The following is a 21,083-nucleotide window of genomic DNA, read 5'->3' as shown; positions in this document are numbered from 1 at the left end:
AAAATATCTTATTCAGCGTTCGGTTGTACTTAGCTCCACCCTCTCGTGTCACTTCTGGTTGCAAAAAAACAAGAATGTGAATTTTTAATTCATGAGTTTTTCATACATACGTCAAACTTTCCCAGAGACTAGACATGGGATTTTAAAGTCCATGAAGTCATCCCAATGTAAGGTCTATGAGCTCAGCGGCCAGTAGGAGAAACACTAATGAGCATTGCATGTGCAGTGTGACGCACAACACGGAAATAACATTGGAAGCTATAAAGCTGTATTTCCATCAAGTTGTGACCCAATTCGTAGAACACATCAATGAAGTACTGAAGTGCAAGGCATCGCCTGTTATACATGAATTTGGGATTCAAACAGATCACCACAGATCAAATAGTACATATTTCCCCACATTCAAATTGTGACAGCCCTATGTTTAATTGGAAACTGTGATGGGCTGCCAACCTGTCCTTGGTGTTCCCTGCCTTCCATCCAGTGTGTACAAACTGGACTGAACCCTGCAGAGGATAAGCAGGTATATAAACTAGAGACCATCTTGATGGTATCACACCAGCCGTGATGCCAAATCGGGCCGGGGGCGTACTCCTATCCCCACTACTTCCGGCACCATTGCTCTGACTTCATTTTGACCTCAGCTACACACTGATAAAGTTTCATGACAGCCTCTGGCACGATTGTGATGCTATCATGTTGATAAAAATATGTCCCCAGACATAGAAAACACCTGACAAAGTATTCCAAACCGCTTGTGTGGCAGTTCTCATGATGACTCACATGGAGATTCACGAGGTGAAAACAATAGCAGCCGCACACATCAATGATTAACTGATCATTTTATTATTACTTTTAATTAATGTGTTTATGTCCATTGTTGATGGTTGCTGGGTTTCCTTATGTTACCAGGGAGACAACATAGTCAACCAAATCTAAACCACACCAACAGAGTTTTAATGAAGATTAGCAGGGTGTTTGAGAATTACCTTTAAACCTGCAGTGGGCAGAATATTTTTGGCATCATTGGGCAAAAATGCCATAATAACCTTTCAGCATATTGTAATTCAAGTGTTCTGAGAGAAAAATAGACTTCTGCTCCTCCTCATGGCTCTGTTTTCAGGCTTTAGAAAATCTAGCCTGTGAATGGACACTTTGACCAATCACAGGTCATTTCAAAGACAGAGAGCGTTCCTATTGGCTGTGCTCCGACTGGAGGGCGGTGCTTGGTATTTCCTCAACAGATTTCAACATGGCTGCCGGGTCACACATTTTCAGAAATAGGCATTACAGTAACAGAATATTGATTCATATTTGATCAGCGCTGCCTAGTTTGACCGTTTAATCGGAGTTCGCGAGTGATTGACAGCTGCTCAGAGACGGCAAAGCTCCAGCTCGGCTCTGACTGCTTGTTTTCCTCCGGTCTGTGAAATCTTGCAGATGCCATTAGGAGCACCGCAGGACACAGAGGCGCATGTTTTTTTTTTATCACATTTGCTCCATTTCTACCCACTGCTGCTTTAATACATACACGTCAAAGGATTTTTTCTTGCTTATTGACTCATGATTCATGACTGTCTAGTATTATAGAAAATACCTTTGATTTCAAACTGTTATTTTAGGGGCTTTAACAATAGAAACCACCCACACAACTACTGAATCATCTTATTTAACATGAAGTAATTACAAAGGAGGAGAGACAAAGTGGAGCACGGCTGCGTGAGAAGGGAAAAGTGAAAAAAAAGAAATGCCTGCAACTCAATATGTACACAGTATTTAGGACACTGGTTGACTGTGAGGGATTATCTGCAGCAGCTCCATGTTTATAGGTCATCAGTGACACCTAGTGGTCGACTGCAGAACTCCAGCGGCATAAAAACAAACTTTATTTCACTGAACTTTATTTTCCTTTTCCTCTACTTTGACAGGAGCATTGCCTTAAATAACCTTTGTACAAATATAGTACAATGTTTTCTCCTCAGAAATTGCATTACAGCCAGAGGGATGACTTTTGACACAGCGAATGCACACAAAGTGATGCTGCTCTACTCAGTGTTAACACTCTTTAGGTGAACTACAGATGGACAGTGTGTGTGTTTGCATGGGGATGATGTTCGGATCATTGCATTTTTGTGCAGCTATTGCCATCAGGTTACAACGTGGATCAACATGATATATGTCACATAGAACTTGCATATTAAATACCTACCACCCTCTGCAGATTTCCACCTGAGAACAAACCACCGTTCACATTCTTAGATTTGTCAAAGCGCACAAAGTAAAACAATCTTAAGGAAGAGTGAGAACAGGTATTGCTGTTGCAGATACAAAGTGTGAGCAGGAAGTGGAAGCTTTAAATCATCATGTGATATTAATGGTGACACAAGCAGGAGGTGGTGCAGCACACTGGCTTCTGGTTCACGACTATGTTCAGGAGTCACAGCTTTCCTACGAAACGTGGTTCAGGACCTCTCAGGTGTAAAAAGTGATGTTTGAATGGATATAAATAAACCAAAAATAAAATACTGTACGTCTTTAGTCATTATCATGCAGTTGCATTCACTGCCATTTACACAGCACAAACATCTGAACACCAATAAAACTGATACACACTGTGCAAAGTTAAAGGGAAAATCCACACCAAATCAGAATTCATGTGCAGTTTAAACATAATTATGTCATCTCATGACCATAATTGGTGTTGGTCCATTGAGGCTGAATAACCTACTGAACTCAACATACCTTTGTTTGAGATATTACAGATGGGCGACAAAGGAAATCCTGAATAAATGTGTGGAGAAACATAATGCAGAGGCTTGAAAGTGATGTGAATCCAACCCAGTCGCCACAAAAAAATGTTGGCAGTGTACGTTTCTGCAAACCCCGGGATAAGTTGACTGTCAACTTTTCTGAACCAAAAAAAACGTTTCAGAAATATGTTTCATATCAGCCTCATATCACGCTTGCAGAAACCAAGTGGCAACCTCCAGCGTGAGCAGTGAAGCCAACGCGGAACTGTCAAACACTGCAGTTCATCGAATGGCCACTTGAGGCTGGCTCCAAAAGCGAGTCAATCCCCATAGACCCCCATGTTAAAATGCACAACTTTACAACAGAAATAAACATGTTTACAGCCTGGTACTAAACACGGTTTGGTCTCTATAGCTAATTTCTCCATTCACGACAACTGTACGGGGGGTGAATGTTTATATAACTCACCCGTTTCATTTATATTAATGCTTAAAGTTCCGAATAATTCAGGGCGTGGCCGCTTTGAGTGACAGATGTGTGCAGGTCGCTAACTGCTAGCTGCTAGGTGTCTACTCTGCTGCGTCTCTCAGCTCCACCGACGATCCACCTCTTTACCCTTTTTTGAATTAGCTCTTAAGAAACCTATTTGTGACATCACGGAGACTACATCCATATTGTATACAGTCTATGGCAGAAATGCACAATGCCACGTGATTAACCCTGTGAAACGATTGGTTAGGTTTAGGCAACAAAACTATTATGGTAAAGATTAAAAAAATAATAACGTAACAACGTAATGTAAATAAATAACAACCGCCCTTAGCAGACATTCTTACGTAACGATAAAAAAAAGCATGAAGTCAACGTTTACTTTTGGTTTCACACAGGACACGAACACTGGTCTCCTGGGTGAAAGTCCTGTGTTTGTTTGACCCATCCACCACCCATCTCACCTGCCCGCCTTTTGTGGACTTTGTTGCTTGTTATTACCTCCGCCGAGGCCAAAGGCCTAGCAAGGAGGTTATGTTTTCACCGGTTTTGTTGGTTTGTTGGTTTGTTTGTTGGTTTGTCCGTTTGGAGGATTACTCCAAAAGTCTGAGATGGATTTGAATTACATTTTTTGGAGGGGTGAGGTGTGGCGCAATGAACAATCCATTCGATTTTGGTGGCAATCGTACTCGGGCAGCTTGGCGGAGGTCTGCGCTCTCCGAATGCCATTCTAGTATTCATTATTATACCACGTAACTTTCATAGGTTGTGTCTAGATGGTAACTCACAAATTGGGAAAACGTGCAAAAACTCTTGCAAGACTCGCTGCCCGACGACCTTTACTAACCATAACCATATCGCGAGGATTTTGCAACTTGTGGGTTACCTTCTAGACACAACCACTTTCATACCATGCAATTTTCAATGACGGTCGTTCGATATTCTACGTCACTTGCTCCGACCGGATGCAAAAACATCCACCTTCAATGTACCCGTATGCCAACATTATTTCCTGACGACTGGGCTGGTGAATCTTATGCTACGGTGTTCACAGTCTCTAGATCTCACCCCAACTCAACACAGTGCTCTCCATCCAGGGCCGGATTAACCTGCTAAATGGGCCCGAGGCAAAAATGAGCTATATGAGCTTTAATTTGTCACCCATCTGTACATCAAAAGGAGTTTGGAGCTTTCCGATATGAACGGCAAAATGTCCTCATATCCTTGAAAAACGCTCCGCGGCTGCTTTGAGAGTCTCATGACTCGTTCAATAATTCACTGACTACATGTCTCAAGATTAATTCATCAGTACAAACTGCCTCTTTAGCTACAGGAGAAACTGGCTCACGTTCACACAATAAACTGAGCTGCACAACGTTATAGAGATTACATAATGTGGATTCTATATTTGGGATGGACTTTCCCTTTAAAACCATACAAAGTTTTTGTCCACCCGATACACCAAAGCCACTATTTCACAATATTTGACGGATCTGACATGCTGGTAAAATTCATGTTTTACATGAGAATCATCAGAAAGGCATATGGCTCTATCAGTACACCATCTTTTCATGTGCTTGTCAATCTATACAAAAGGCTACGTTGCATCCTTTACAGCCAGGATACATCCAATCTGCTCATAGTGTTCCTATTTCCACTACACACAAATACTTTGTGATTGTCATCCTCATACACAGACCCACAGCTTTCAGAGAACCAACAAATAATAAAGATTTCTGAATCACTTGTGTCTGACTGTGTTACAGCATGCAAAAGCCGTCATTTCAGTCAGTGCAAAGAGGCGAAGCTGACACTTTTGTGGCCCCTGGATTTGGAGCTGGGGCCCGCTGCGTCCGGAGAAGTCGGGGAAACGGGGACATCGAAGGAAGGGTTGGGAATATGTAAAGCCGCTCGTTTACTTTTCTTCGTCCGAGTCTTGGTGTGACGTGGTGGAGAAGCATCGCCGTGGTTGCCAGCGGTATGTCGGGCCCCGCAGCCCGTGGAGAGCTCCGGTGAGTGGTCAGAGTTCACCGCGGGGGGGCTGTTGTCTGGGCAGGTATAAGCTGTGTGAGGTTTCCCCTGAGGACATGAGGAAGACAGGAGCGGAGGGAGAGTGGCCGACTCCAGCAGACCTTTAGTTCCCTGTGTGCACTGGGGAGAAAGAAGACAAGTAGTGATGAGATGAGATGAGCCAGTGAAGTTAACAGGGTGAACAGCAGGGTGTTAGATCACTTCAGTGAACGCAGCAACAGCTGTGCAAGATGATTCACAGACGAGCTGGGAGAGCAAGCAGGAGCGGGACACAGGAGCGGGACACACGACCGGTCCGATGCGGAAGCTCGCTAATGTTACATCTCATAGATCTGCACGAGGATGCACATTAGACCGAGGGAATCATATTTGATAGATGTTTAGCTCAAGGAACATCTAAGAGCAGCTCCATAGAAATTGGTACAAAATTGCAGAGGAGGGATGAAGTCGCAAGTAAGTCTTTGCACTCATGTCCCAAGTCCTAAATTTTGAGTTTCAAGTCCTAAACAAGTCATAATGCGCTCTTCACCAAATGTAATGCCATTTGGGTCTCTGACCCGCATGTTTTGCATACTGCAATCATTTTTTTATTGGCCCTCAGTAACGTAACGTTAGTTCTTCATGGTCTTCTCCTGCAACCTGATTGGATGCTGCCGGTTTAAACAAAGTGCAGGAGCCATTTGGTGTCCACTTGTGGTAATTCCTTTTTTGCACAGTAGGTAGTATGTGGAGTAGCCTACAGTAAAATTACAAATAGGTGCATCAGTAACAGTGCAGGTGTGTTGTTTACCAGAAGAGGCACACAGCTTTTTTACTTTTCTAGTGGCTTGACTTGACCAAAAACAAGAAACCTGCAAAAGCCACTGAGGGGCTGCTATACCAGAACTTGCCTATTTGACGCTACACCTTAGTAGACAGTACAGCTACACTCAGGTGTATTTATTTGGAGCTACACCATCAGGTCCATCCAGTATTGACGGCAATTCACACGCACTTCTATCAATTAATAACTTACATGCAAACAAACAAATATGTCTCAATGGGATGCAAAACATGACGGCTACACGTGACTGTCAAAAACTGTGTTCCTCTTCCAGTAAACGACACACCTGCTCTGTGATTACTGACGCACCTATTTGTACTTTCCCCGTACTCCACATACCACCTAACAAAAGAGGAATTAGCACAAGCGGACACATGCTACTTCATATGCAGACACATTATCATGAACACAATACAAAAATGGTTCCAAAGTGGATCTGGAGATTAAGGAGGTGTTGATTTGCTGGGAATGAATAGTGTTAATGTTAGTTGATTCCGGAAATGTGGGCTTGGCTTGGGTGGGAAGGTATTTCCAAGTCGAAAGGCTCAAGTCCAAGAGAAGTTATGAATCATAGGTGTCTTTTTTGATTTTGTCAAGTCGAGTCTAAAGTCATCAAATTTGTGACTCGAGTACGAGTCATGTGACTTGAGTCCACACCTCTGCAAAATTGTATAAAAGACTACTCCAGTAAGTTAGTAATGTAGTAAAGTAAAGTAAAGTTTGGGGGTTTGCCAGAGACAGATTTAAAAAACGAATTGGTCAAAGTTGAAGCAGCAGTGGTAGAGATATCCTGACATTTAGTCTCTGTAGTATCAGTCAAGATCTAAAAAAACACTGGATCCTACACTTTCCCATGATTTCAACTCAGCTGTTTATGTTGTTATAAGCAACCTGCCCACATCTTTTAAACTCTACTTCAACAACAAGATGATTCGAAGTGCTTTACATTAGACATAAAGGCATTAAGACAAGACATAAAAGAAGAACAGGACTATATAAAAAGGCAGTTATACAAGAAATGGTACTATTTTCATTATTCGTATTATTATTTATGTTACTATAGTTATTGTTTTTATTATATATATAATTCCATATTAATTTATTTTCCTTGTTTTAATTATTCATTTATTTATATATTTATTTATTTATTTATTTTGATTTTGAAGAGTCTTCTTGTGTCTGAATAAATAGTCTTAAATTTAAGTTCATATAAACAAACAGTAAAGTCTTAAGCCCCTTTAACCTTTTAGCTTTGTTTTGGTATTTAACAGCAAATGCTCCACTATGTTCACTAGCTGGTCGCTTACTTTGTTTGGGCAGGTAGTGTACAGTAAAGGTTCACCAGAGCTTTTTCACTGAAAACAGCTGCCTGCAGCTGGAAACAAAGCTGATGTGAGAGCAGCGAGTGAACTAAAACAGAAAAGTTTTGGTCCATAAAACCAAAAACAGTGAGCTGAAAGAAGCTAAAGTTCTCCATAGAGCTGCCGAGTTGGTGATAACTCTCTGTGGGTTTGTCACTATGAGCGATCTCTTTCACATTACACATAGAAATGCTAACATAAAAGTATAGATTAGTGCAGCTTTAAATAGTGCTTTTCATCCGATTTAAAATGTCCTCAGCCTTGAATGTATAATGCACTCAAAGTGTGAATAATGGATGACCTTCAAGAGCATAAAGCCTCGGGGGTCGTTTTTATTCAAATTTAAAACATTAACTGTTAATCGAAGTTCAAAACCTGCCAGTTCGCTATAACGTCTCAATTTAAACGGCAGAGATGCTTTAATTCCAGGTCAATCCAGCCTGCTGTCAGCACTTTCTCATTTATTTCCCCCTATATGGAGCTGCTCGCCCTAAACACAAAAAAATAATGCATCTATCAGATATTAATAAGTACTGGTTTATTCCTCACAGTTCCACATCATGCACCTCTGAACGAGCTTCCTCCTACAGTTAATATATAATTTTCATGTCCAACTAGGAAAAAAACTGTATAATGCATCTAACGCACCTTTAAGGATGCTATCACAAATATGTTCCTACCTTGACATGAACAACTTGGGAGTAAAACTGAATTCTGGCAAATCTATAGTCGCTTTTTAAAGATAAAACCAACACAGTGCAGTGGAATTATTTCAGCCATATCTACATGTCTGTATGAATTATACATACTGTATTGTGTTAAATTATGCACTCTGAAATGTATTCATCATGGCAGTGTATGATAGAAGCCATGCAGGAGGAGGACAGCAGCCAACCAGCCAACATGCAGACACAGCGGTGGGCTACGGAGACTCTGCACTCGCTTTCCCTTTTCTCTAAACGGGCTTACCGAACTCAAGCATCTCTTTTTTTCCTGCACTAACAGCGGCTAATCAGCCGGTGCAGACCACAGCAAAGTCCAGACATTTCTCTTCCTTGTGTTGGTGGCAGGACACAGAGACAGACCACACACACAGAACAGGGAGTCAGGACTCGGTGAATAGACACAAATAACACCATGACAGGTTGTTAGGAGCTTCTCTTCCCTTGGAAAATACTTTTATACTCTAATTATACGCAAATTGGGAGGGTGGGCAATGACAAATGAGTACGCACAGATGATGAATTGCATGGACAAAAATGCATGTTTTTATTATTATTTTACATTTTAGACAAAATAGAAATATGTATAAAAAACAAACATGTAATAACGGCATGAAGGGAAACAAGGTTGATTGGCTTGATGGGTGACAAATAATTTGGCACTTCATACGCAGACAAATATGAACATGAGACAGGAGAAAGTGAACCAACACAGAGTAATAAAAACGAACTTTCCTCAGCTTCATCAGTGTAACAACTGAATTCTATTTTTTACACCAAACCCAACAACTAAATCAATTTCAGACTAGAAACAGCCTCAACTGGCTTTCAGTTCATTCTGAACACACAAATTAAAAAAAAAAAAGGTTTTATAGCCGTCTTATTTTGGTGTAAACAAAAGAGAAATGCCAAATAGCAGCTACTCTACCACTTGATATGAGAGTACCGTGGCTCAGACTGCAACTCTCTCTGAACCGCAGTTAGCGTCTTGTAAACAAAAGTTGCTGTACAACTTCCTTTTATATCCCTTACTGTCAGAGAGAACAACAAGCGACGAGGACGACGAGCCGGAAAACAGCATCTGAGTCTTCACTTTTTACAACTCCTGCTCGCCTCCTCCCTTAGAAAACACCCTGAGTAGACATACTGCTCATGACAAAACACTGAAACGATATATAACGATATAAAAAAAACATAGAATGAGTAGTGTCCCTGTTGCTAACTTCAAAAGAAAAGCAACCGTAAACCTGATATGGAGGTAAACATGGGCCGAACTGTTCAGAAGCATGAACTGCCCAGAGCAGGTGTCTAAACTCATCAGACCAACGAGGCCAACGGCCAACAACACGTTACTAAATCACAATTTAAAAGTATAGTTCAACTTTCTGTAAAACGGGCTTATTTGCTTTTTTCTTCCCAGAGTGAGATGAAAGGATTGATACCACTCTCATGTCTGTACGCTAAATACGAAGCTACTAGCAAGCAGCCGGTTAGCTTAGCTTAACACAAAGACTGGAAACAGGGGGAGACTAGCTAGCATGTCCAAAAACATAGACTGTATATAGGAAGTGGACGTAGTCACCGTGACGTCACCCGTTGGTTTGTGGACTGCCGTTTTGAAGCCTGAAGTTCGATGTGGCCGTCGCCATTTTGGTTTTCTTGCAACCAGAGAGGGTGGAGCTAAGTGCAACCGAACGTTGAATAAGACATTTTTAGGCGAAAACTTTCATGAACTGAAAACACACTTTGAAAGGGACAATGTCGTGGTAGCGACCTGTCAATCACAAGGTAGCCACGCCCTAAAGCATCCCCTGCTTTATGGTCTATTTCACTCTAAATGGGACCATAATTTACTAAATGAATATCATACTGTATTGAAGAAGACTTGAAACTAGAGATTGAGACCATAAACTCATGTTTACAATGTTTACTGAGGTAATAAATCAAGTGAGAAGTAGGCTCATTTTCTCATAGACTTCTATACAATCAGACTTCTTTTTGCAACCAGAGGAGTCGCCCCCTGCTGGCTGTTAGAAAGAATGCAAGTTTAAGGCACTTCAGCATTGGCTTCACTTTCCAGGTTGCTCACTGGTCCAAAAGGAAAATAGTACACGGCAACTTTTGGAAGAAGAAATAATATAATCTCCCTCTCAAAAATAAGTAGAAATCAGCACACTTAGGGGTTTTACTGCTAGAGCCTTACTTAGTCTGGTAAAAACCAGTAGCTTGGGGTGACTAATGTTAGCTAATGTTAGTAAACCTAAAGGGATATCGCTGCATAACTGACATTACTGAGTCATTTTACAGTTTACATGTTTTAGCATTTACCATTACTGCAAATTACCACTTGTGGGCCCGGTGGTTGTTGTTCAGCAAAAGCTAATAGGCAATTTTTAACACACAGACATGAGATTAATATTAATCTCATTTATCTGAAAAGAAAGCTAAATTCCCCAAAAGTTATTCCTAATTCAAATTATGCCAGCCTACACCAAGTTGTCAACCTATTTTAATGCTTTTAAAAGTCTTGTTTGCACTGAGAAAAAAGTAATAAATACTGAATCTCTGACAGTATATGTAGGGATTAACCCATACACAACAGTCAACAACAGGCAGCAGACAGATGCTGGGTTGGAGCTACAGCAGGCAACAAGGCGTCTGTCAGGCAGAGGAAGAGTTTTGGTGGGAGTTGGGGGGTGCAGGCACAGGAGAGGGGGATTCCTGCAAGCCAAAAGCCAGCAGGGAACTTCCTCCTACCACGTTTATCTCGTTTTTAGTGGCCAGAGTTGGCAGCTCGATGTCCGCTCCGGCTGTCTGGACGGATTCATCTGCGGGCAGGAAACCTCGTCTGTCAATCAAGCTGAAAAAGACAGAAAAAAAGGAAGATTTAAGTCATTAGGTAGCTGTGCATGTTCCACTCCTTAGTGATGGATGCACACTGAACATCATGCTAACAGACTCCAAAGGTAAGAGAAACTGCAAACTACAAACATACATTTTCCTGCACATCCCACAGGCAAGCACATGCATCTTTCAAAATAAGACAGCATACTATGGTTGAGGAACAAACTAATTGTAATATGTATTGTTCATTTCAGAGAATTTAAATTAATGAGTCAATAAACAATTCTAAAAAAACAATTCATCATCAAATACACTAAGAAAATGGTTGCATCACAGTAACAACAGCTGGTGACTTAATGGGCCTCAATGGGCCTCATGCAGGAAGCGATATTCCTTTAGTAATTCAAACAGTGTGTGAGATTTCGGACTAACCTGGGTGGCATGGGTCCACAGAGCACAGAGCAACAGTTGATAAAGATGTTTTTATGACTGTATGGGTTGGTGACACATTCTCCACTCTTCCCTGACCAGGAGCCTTTAATCTAACAGACAAGATATAAAACATCTCACTGTTTTTATCCATTTAAATCGACTTCTGATTGAGAATCTCTGCAAGATGATCTGATTTGCAAGTATTCATTAACTCCACAAGATGTTACAAAATCCAAGTGAATACTTGCAAAGAGATGCTTTCCTCTGCAATTATCCATTAGTATTATTTTACAGATTTCTCATGTGCATTTCTATTATGCAATGTAATTGATATAATATTCTAATAATATATTTATAAAATAATATAATTGTCTTAATACTGTACCACAAGCCACCAAAAAATATTGTAAGAAATTAAACTGAAGGCAGTACTCACATCTTCATTAGTGGTCAGGTTGGAAGCAACCAGATATGTATGGAAGCCCGAGAGGCCCAAGATGGACCAGACTGAGAAGAAACATATCACCAGCTCCACAGCAGTGAACGGCTGAGTCAAGGAGAGCATCAGTATATTTAAGGAGGGAGAAATAATAACAAAAACATGCTCACAGACAGAAAACACATTTGTGATGAAAGGATATCTGCCTGGACTCTCCTGCAGAGCAAACACCAGCCCTTTCCCACCTTGAGCCCCTGAAAGAGAGGAAATAACAACACTGACACAAGGACACTAAAGAGAAAAAATGTGCACTTCCCAAAACCAACATTTGCCGTATAGTTTCTTGATGTTGGAGCTGTGATACCAGAGTCAAGCTCTAACATGCTAAATTGATTCTAACCCTTTAGTGAGCACGGCTTTTGGGTGAAATAACATTTACTCTGGCGAGTCACCAAATTGGCCAGCCTAACAAAAAAAACATTCTGTATATTTTCTTATCACACACCCCACCAGCTCGGATGTGGTTAACCTCGCCCGTCTGGCGGCCCAAGCGAGACAAAACAAACACTAACTGGCAGGTGTTGTTTGAGTCAGGTGTGTTGGCAGTTATTATCAGTAAGATCCTGACTGTTTTTTCAACCATGAAACACCTGTGAACCAGAGGGAAACAAACACATACTCAGTGCTAGATGTGTGGTCACACAGCCGAAGATGAACGCCGTCAGGAAGGAGAGCGACACGATGAAGGTGTAGAAGAAACGGTAGTTGCGTTTTCCCACACAGTTCCCCACCCAGGGGCAGTGATGGTCGAATCGCTCTGAAAGAGAAAGGAGAATTTGTCATTTTGATTTCAATTTAATGGTAGGAATACTTCAACAGTTTGGGAAGTACGCCGACATGTCAAGTCAGTCCAGCCTTAACTAGAGTAAAGGGATGATGTTCACTGTGGCCATCTGAGACCTCTATTTATTATTTATCAGGTGTAAATGTCAGAGCGTCGGTGTGTGTCCACAGCTCACCCACACAGTTGTCACACAGGCTGCAGTGGGAGGTGCGCGGAGGCCGGAACATCTTGCAGGTGAAGCAGTACTTGAGCTTCACCACCTGCTGGTTGATGAGGACTTCCTTGGTGCGCGGTGGAGGCCGATAGCTGGTGTTTCCAGTGTTGTCTGCACAGGAGAGGACAGTACAGAGAAACAACAGCACAAAATGAAATCGGATTCACTCATCAGTTGATCTTGGCTTTATCAATAATGTTTTTTACATTACATTGCCTGTACCAGTGATACAATCTGCCTTAGAATAAATTTTATGGAGCATGTTTTTGAGAGTCAAAGTGTGCGTGAACATCAGTTTCTGACGGGGGATTTCCGGCGGGTCAGGTGGAGAGAAAAAGTCACCGAACACATCAAAAATCCACAGTGCCTGGTGCACATTGGACAACACCTACATGCTAGCTGTTAAAACTAAATAAAAGTAAAGAAAACTGTCTTTATTTATTTAAATTTATTAACCAGAGCAATCACAGTGTGTGTGTGTGAAATATAAATATATAAATAGTAATATAAATATATATTACTATTATATATATATGATAATATATGGTTAGAATTCAACATGGCTTGTGGGATTTAATCTGCTCAGTTAAAGCACAGGTGTAACCAATAACATTAACAATGCCACAGTAAGTGTGCAGTGTGCAGAAATGACAGAAACTGACACATGTCAATCAAACTGAACAGAACAAACAGAATAGGCTAAATTAAGTTCACAAAAATAATGACGTTTATGTCATTGGGGGATAAATTGGAGGGGAAGGGATTCGTGCGCACAGTAGATCAGTGCCGAGTCAAAATGAAACACTTCGACAGCAATATATCAAAATACACAATTCCCTGCATAGAAGTGGCAGCACTCAAGACGAAAAAGTAAAAAAAAAAAAAAAAAAGTAGAAAAATTAATTTGCTCCTTCGTACACACCCCTTATTGAATTGTTTATTTGGTTTGCTTTAATTTGTGCAATTTGTCTGTGAAACCGAACCAGACTAAATAGAAAACGAATCAAAAGTATCAGTTTCACTCTGATTCACACTAGCCAAACAGACTATTTACTACTTGTGAAAGCACCCTCAGACATCAGAGTTTGAACACTATAAACAGGATTCAGGTTTACTCTTTGGTGTGCACAACAATGGAGGCCGATTTTGGAGAGAGAGTTAGATGACTGTAATTACAATATCCTGTGTTTTGTTTACAGTACAATATGTAAATGTCATCTTCAGTTTAAAGTCATCTGATACTGTTATTAAAGCCTCTGAACACCCACACAGGTGTTTTCAGTTAATCTGGCTAATTTGACCTCTTCTCAGGGCGTGTACAGACTAAACTTGAGCGTGACATCTTCCTGAGTCTCCTGTTAGCTTTGTTGAACCTGTTAGGGCGGGACAAATTACACCTTTATCATTCTCATTGGTAGATGAAGATTTGGGATTTAATAAATTCCCATCAAAGCTGCGGCCCACCTTCCTTCAACCTGAGCAGCCAGAATAACTGTGTGGGTGTTCAGAGGCTTTAAGAGTATTGAGAATAAACAAATGTGTTTGTTTCCCCCATTGCATTTGTGTCTATATTTACAGCATACTACAAATGAAAATGCCCAAGACTCTAGATAATAGTGTTTTATACTTAGCACATCAGAGTGCAGTTGGCATGTGGAAAGAGCTATTTATTTGGTGTTTGTGTGTAAAGTTGTGATGCAAAAATAAAAAATGTTGAAGAGTTTATATAGTTTTGAATGAAGTGTTTGCTTTTGCAAGAGATGTAAGATACTTTGTATATATGTTTTTGGTATTTGTGTGTAGAGTTTTGACAAAGAGGACCTTAGTTTCAGAAATTGTGTTTTAGCAATTGCAAGAAACTGCAATGACCTATTTGAGTACACTTTATTTTGTCACTTTTTCCAGTGTGAACAGACTACATATGTACTCAAAACCTGCTCAGAATTAGTATGAAATTGGGACACAGCTCTAGTTTGTGCTTGAATTTCCACAATTTCCACATGCTGTGCCTTTTAAATGAACTTTTAATTGGATCAGTAATTCAATTTAGCCTAATGAATACTGAGTCAAACAAGATGTCCAAATCCTTTCCTTAATGATAGGGTGGTAGGTAAATATTCAATACTTATATCAGAGTCTCTGTTTCAAAAATAACTGTAACAGCAGAAGTTGGGTTATATGAACATCTTACATCATCACTGCCTAAACTTTGGTCATGAGTAGGAGTTAACAAGGTGCACATGAGCCAACTTTAGACACGTAGGTCATTATATTGAGGCATGCAAAATATGAAAAGGAAAGATGCTGTTGGCAAGACTTAAAACTGACAGTGAATATAACTTTGAACAGAACTATGGTGAAAGAAGGACAGATTGAGGAATAGCTAAGTCAACAGGACACATTTCTGCCACAAAAATTGCCCTATTGGCTGCTAACATGACACTCATCACTCCGAGTCATGGCAAATGAGTTTTGTTTTAATTCTACTTTAATGTGTCAACGGATTCATCATCATTAAAATAACCGGTGCCTGTTCATTATAATTTACCTTATGTTTCAGTTTCAGAGTAAAATAGCCGACGCTAGCAGAACAATGCCTTTCGATCACAACTGTGAATTGTGCTCTGAAGCAAAATAAACCGTGCGAAAGCTCTTGTGACAGTGACAAAAATAGTATGTCCTTAAAGTTTGACATGATTGAATGCCGCTGAGTTTAGAGAAATGAGCTGAGCTTGAGCAGTTTGAGTTTAGGGATCACATTAAAATATATAGGACACAAAGGGAGTTCTAGAGGCAATAGTGGTCTAAATTCAGTGCTATAAACTGGCAGGAATACCACTCTGGGGGAAAACAATGCACACTAAAGAACTGTAAACTTGAGTTAGCCCTTACCGATCTGTTTTTCAATGTCTGCAGCCTCATCTGGCGTTGCTCTGGGCAGGATGCCGGGGTCAGTGAGGCTGGTCTGAAGCAAGGTGATGACCACAAACACAAACAGGCCTCCTCCAATAACAGGTATGCAACTGGTCAGGTGTTTGACCAGGAAGGGACAGCTGTCAGACAGAAAGAGAGAGGATGAATTACTGAATAAGACATGCAGACAAAACCAAAGGCTGAGAAAGGATAGAGACAAAGCCGTGTCTCGTATAACTGAGCCTACTTTATTCACCCACCAGGGAATCTAGCTTTAATTAACATTCAGAGCCTTTAATCAACATGTGAAATCCATGGAGACAGAACACACTTTTCACTACGCGGTGATAGAAATAATGGCATTTTCATATTCAAGCACTATTCCTTATCATAGCACATCCCTTACTAACAGCTGCAATGATTTTATATGTACAACCAAAACAGATATTTACACATTGTAAGGCCAAATGTAAATGTAAAACCTTGCCAGACTACATTATGAAAGCTGATATTTTAAAGTTGATTTGCCTATTAGTAAATAAATGACTATTGTGGAACATGACTAAGGACCTTTTTATGGATCAGTAGCACCTGCTCTACAGTTCGGCATAGATATAATACATCATACAGAAGTCAATTCATTAAAATGTTGATTTATGGAGCCTCATATTGCTATACTGTTGTGGAAGCTGAGATGTATTGAATGCACTTTTTGCTACACTGTGATAGAAATAATACCATTTTCATATTCAAGCACTATTCCTTATTAACATCTTATTCATATTTTATGTACAACCAAAACAGATAATATCCACACATTGTAAGGCTAAATGTAAAACGTTGCCAGACTACATTATTAAAGCTGATATTTTAAGTTGATTTGCCTATTAGTAAATCAATTGCTATTGTGAAACATGACTAAGAACTCTTTATGAATCAATAGCACCTGCTCTACAGTTCGGCGTAGATCTAATACATCATACAGTAGTCAATTCAATATTTTTTTTATTTATAGAGCTAGTTTACTCTCATATTACTATACAGATGTGCTGCTATTTCGCCCATTACATTCACCAAGACACATGGTAAGGCCAAATGTAAATATAAAACGTTGCCAGACTACATTATGAAAGCTGACATTTTAAAGTTGATTTGCTTATTAGTAAATAAATTACTATTGTGAAACATGAATAAGGAACTCTTTATGAATCAGTAGCACCTGCTCTACAGTTCGGCGTAACTCCAATACATCATACGGTAGTCAATTAAATAAATTATTCATTTATAGAGCTAGTTTACTCTCATATTACTATACTGTTGTGGAAGCTGAGATGTATTGAATGCACTTTTCGCTACACTGTGATATAAATAATACTATTTTCATATTCAAGCACTATTCCTTATCATAGTACATGTGTTATTAACATCTTATTCATATTTTATGTACAACTAAGACAGATAATATCCACACATTGGAAGGCTAAATGTAAAATGTTGCCAGACTACATTATGATAGCTGATATTTTAAGTTGATTTGCCTATTAGTAAATAAATTGCTATTGTGAAAAATGACTAAGAACTCTTTATGAATCAGTAGCACCTGCTCTGCAGTTCGGTGTAAATCTAATACATCATACAGTAGTCAATTCAATACAATGTTGATTTATGGAGCTAGTTTCCCTCATATTGCTATACTGTTGTGGAAGCTGAGATGTATTGAATGCACTGATAGAAATAATACTATTTTCATATTCAAGCAATATTCCTTATCATAGTACATGTGTTATTAACATCGTATTCATATTTTATGTACAACCAAAACAGATAATATCCACACATTGTAAGGCTAAATGTACAATGTTGCCAGACTACATTATGATGGCTGATATTTTAAGTTGATTTGCCTATTAGTCATGTTTCACAATAGCAATTTATTTACTAAGAACTATTAATGAATCAGTAGCACCTGCTCTACAGTTCGGCATTGATTTAATACATCAGACAGTAGTCAATTCAATATTTTTTTTATTTATAGAGCTAGTTTACTCTCATATTACTATACTGTTGTGGAAGCTGAGATGTATTGAATGCACTTTTTGCTACACTGTGATATAAATAATACTATTTTCATATTCAAGCACTACTCCTTATCATAGTACATGTGTTATTAACATCTTATTCATATTTTATGTACAACTAAGACAGATAATATCCACACATTGGAAGGCTAAATGTAAAATTGTGCCAGACTACATTATCAAAGTTGCCATTTTAAAGTTGATTTGCCTATTAGTAAATAAATTACTATTGTGGAACCTGTATGAGGACCTTTTTATGAATCAGTAGCACCTGCTCTACAGTTCGGCGTAGATATAATACATCATACAGTAGTCAATTCAATATTTTTTGTATTTATAGAGCTAGTTTACCTCATATTACTATACTGTTGTGGAAACTGAGATGCACTTTTCGCTACACTGTGATAGAAAAAATACTGTTTTCATATTCAAGCACTATTCCTTATAATAGTACATGTGTTATTAACATCTTATTCATCTTTTATGTAGATCTAATACATCATACAGTAGTCAATTCAATAAAATGTTGATTTATAGAGCCTCATATTGCTATACTGTTCTGTTTTGTATTTAAAGAGCTAGTTTACTCTCATATTGCTATACAGATGTGTTGCTATTCCGCCCGTTACATTCCCCAGGACAACGCCTGAACTCGCAGGTGATGTGACAGAATCGTGGACCATCTAAATATGAAACTCACTCAAAGATAAAGAATAATCCACTAGTGATGAGGATCAGGCCCAGGGTGAGAGGCAGGACTCCGCTCTGCCGGGCCACTATGATCCGTCCATCGCAGTAGAAGCGGTTCTTTCCGGGGAAGACTCTCCACTTCCTCCTCCTCCTCCTCGGTGTCTCCGGCTGCTCTCTCCGGTCACTGACTGTCTCTCCATGCTGAAGCGGTGGAGGAGGAGGAGGAAGGGTCTGGGTTGTCGTCGGGAGTGCCTGAGGGTCGATTTGTTGATACTCGCAGTTCTTCATGGTTTATAATGAAGTTTTGGGTCCCAATCCGGAGAACCGGGTCGTTTGGACGGCATCACATCACCGAGCGCCGTGTTGTTGTTTGCAGCAGCTGGACGGAGCAGATGTCGTCATTTCCCACAGATAGAAAACACAGCTTATCCTACACGTTTACTATGTGGATCCAGTTGTGAATAGCATGTTAGCTCGCTCGTCTTGCACATTATTATTAGCAAACCTGTTCTGCTAATCTCTCATACACGTTAATTAAAAGAAGCATTCGTATTTTTGTTGCTGAATATTGCTCTGCTACAGATAGTGGCTACCCATTGGAGACTAGTGCTGGTTACTAAGCAGTCTGGTTGGTTAGCTACCGCTGTCATAACAACCAGTCGTCCGGTCGAACTAGCTGTTGTTATACTTCACACGAAGAAGAGGTGTATTTCCGGTTTCTTTCAAAATAAAATATCCTTATAAAGCATTAACTACATGATGATGGCGATGACTGCCACATAATGTGTTGAAATACTTATTTCATTATTATATTTTCTCCATACATTTTTTTTTTATTTATTTATTTGCACATATATAAAACTGCACAAAATCCAGTCAATGAAAAAAAAAAACAAGAAATGTGTCAGGAGAGGTCAAGAAGCCACAGGCTTATATAAAGAGCACCTAGCTCCCCCCAACCCCAGGAGAAAAAAAAACAATAAAAAAGGAAGAAGGATCTAAACTAACATAATTTTAAAAATACAACAAAAGTTAAACAACAATGTGCAGAAAAACCTAACCAAACAGGTTCAAAATAAATATCCTAATAAAGCATTACATGATGATGACGATGACTGCCACATCATGTATTGAAATACACTTTTGAAATTATTGTCATACTCTCGTGTGGTCATTTTTTTATTATTATTTATTTTTTTATTAATTTTTTTATTGTGTTTTTTCTTTTAATCTTATGTTGGTTTTTGTTTCATTTCTGTTGTCCTTTTATGTTTGGCACAGATCTTTGTTTATGTTTTCGCTATGCTTCTTTTGTATGTAAATGTTTTTAATGTTTTCTGCTGTTACTATTTATACTGTAATTTTGAAATAATAAAAGCAAAAAAAAAATACTTATCGCACTTTCATTATTATATTTTCTCCATAAATGTCAATTGTTATTATTTTTTTATTTTTTTATTTGCACATATATAAAACTGCACAAAATCCAGTCAATGAAAACAAAAACAAGAAATGTGTCAGGAGAGGTCAAGAAGCCACAGGCTTATACAAAGGACCCAACCAGCACTGCTCCCAGTAGACCACTTACACTTACACACCAAAAAAACTGACAATAACCTCATATTTTCAGGTGGAATTTCATTCATTCATCAATTCATTCATTCTCACTGTGCAATATCATTTTCCACTTGTGCAATTTTGTTAATAGTCTGTTTATTGTCAATACTGTATATACTGTTCCTATTTTTATACTTCCTTCTATTTAAATGGTTAATATTTTGTTACACTTTGTTTAGTTCTGTTTTACTGTGTTAGCTGATGCATCTTGTTTTTTGCACTATCTCCTTTGCTGCTGTGCACTGCAAATTTCCCCACTGCGGGACTAATAAAGGAATATCTTATCTTATCTTATCTTACATATATAAAACTATACAAAGGACCTCCATTGCAGTATAGTTTGCCAATAGTTTCCCTGCCCACGCCTCATTCACATATGCAACTAGAAGTGCACTCGGAAAGCGCAGACCTCCGCCAAGGCAGGTTTCATGTTTGTCACTGAAGACCAACTGGGTCGAGTAAAAAGATTGACTGGGTCAAGTATAAAGACCAACTGGGTCGAGTATAGTGGCCCACTGGGTTGAGTATAGTGGCCCACTGGGTCGAGTATAGCAGCCGACTGGGTCGAGTATAAAGACCAACTGGGTCGAGTATAAAGACCAACTGGGTCGAGTATAAAGACCGACTGGGTTGACTATAGTGGCCCACTGGGTTGAGTATAGTTGCCCACTGGGTTGAGTATAGTGGCCCACTGGGTTGAGTATAGCAGCCGACTGGGTCGAGTATAAAGACCGACTGGGTCGAGTATAGTGGCCCACTGGGTTGAGTATAGTGGCCCACTGGGTCGAGTATAAAGACCAACTGGGTCGAGTATAAAGATCAACTGGGTGAAGTA

The 21,083-nt window shown here is 39.5% G+C and overlaps 1 protein-coding gene across 2 annotated transcripts; it reads right to left on the bottom strand.

The window, feature by feature from the left end:
• Positions 1 to 1,884: 1,884 nt before the first annotated feature.
• On the bottom strand, positions 1,885 to 19,315 carry zdhhc18b (zinc finger DHHC-type palmitoyltransferase 18b). Of its 2 annotated transcripts, none has more exons than XM_037795512.1 (9): positions 18,642 to 19,315; positions 15,843 to 16,003; positions 12,912 to 13,061; positions 12,572 to 12,709; positions 12,095 to 12,146; positions 11,890 to 11,992; positions 11,454 to 11,563; positions 10,935 to 11,037; positions 1,885 to 5,391 (listed from the first exon to the last, which is right to left on the bottom strand). In XM_037795512.1, the coding sequence occupies exons 1-9, from the start codon at positions 18,917 to 18,919 to the stop codon at positions 5,029 to 5,031; spliced, it is 1,458 nt and encodes a 485-aa protein (XP_037651440.1). In that variant the 5' UTR covers positions 18,920 to 19,315; the 3' UTR covers positions 1,885 to 5,028. The 2 variants fall into 2 exon arrangements, with proteins under 2 accessions (XP_037651440.1, XP_037651441.1); XM_037795513.1 differs by lacking the exon at positions 1,885 to 5,391 and adding an exon at positions 8,453 to 8,509 and having other exon boundaries at positions 18,642 to 19,311.
• Positions 19,316 to 21,083: the final 1,768 nt, after the last annotated feature.

The sequence above is a fragment of the Sebastes umbrosus genome, chromosome 15 (assembly GCF_015220745.1).
Source record: "Sebastes umbrosus isolate fSebUmb1 chromosome 15, fSebUmb1.pri, whole genome shotgun sequence".
Lineage (NCBI taxonomy): Eukaryota > Metazoa > Chordata > Actinopteri > Perciformes > Sebastidae > Sebastes > Sebastes umbrosus.
Note: the sequence above shows the minus strand (reverse complement) of the source record. Positions and strands in the feature narration are given on the sequence as shown.

Coding starts and splice junctions, on each gene's coding strand:
- zdhhc18b (XM_037795512.1), bottom strand. CDS start 18,919: ATGAAGAACTGCGAGTATCAACAAATCGACCCTCAGGCACTCCCGACG. Junction 16,004..18,641: donor GGATTATTCTTTATCTTTGA/GTGAGTTTCATA, acceptor TCTGTCTGACAG/CTGTCCCTTCCTGGTCAAAC. Junction 11,993..12,094: donor CTGCAGGAGAGTCCAGGCAG/ATATCCTTTCAT, acceptor TCAGCCGTTCAC/TGCTGTGGAGCTGGTGATAT.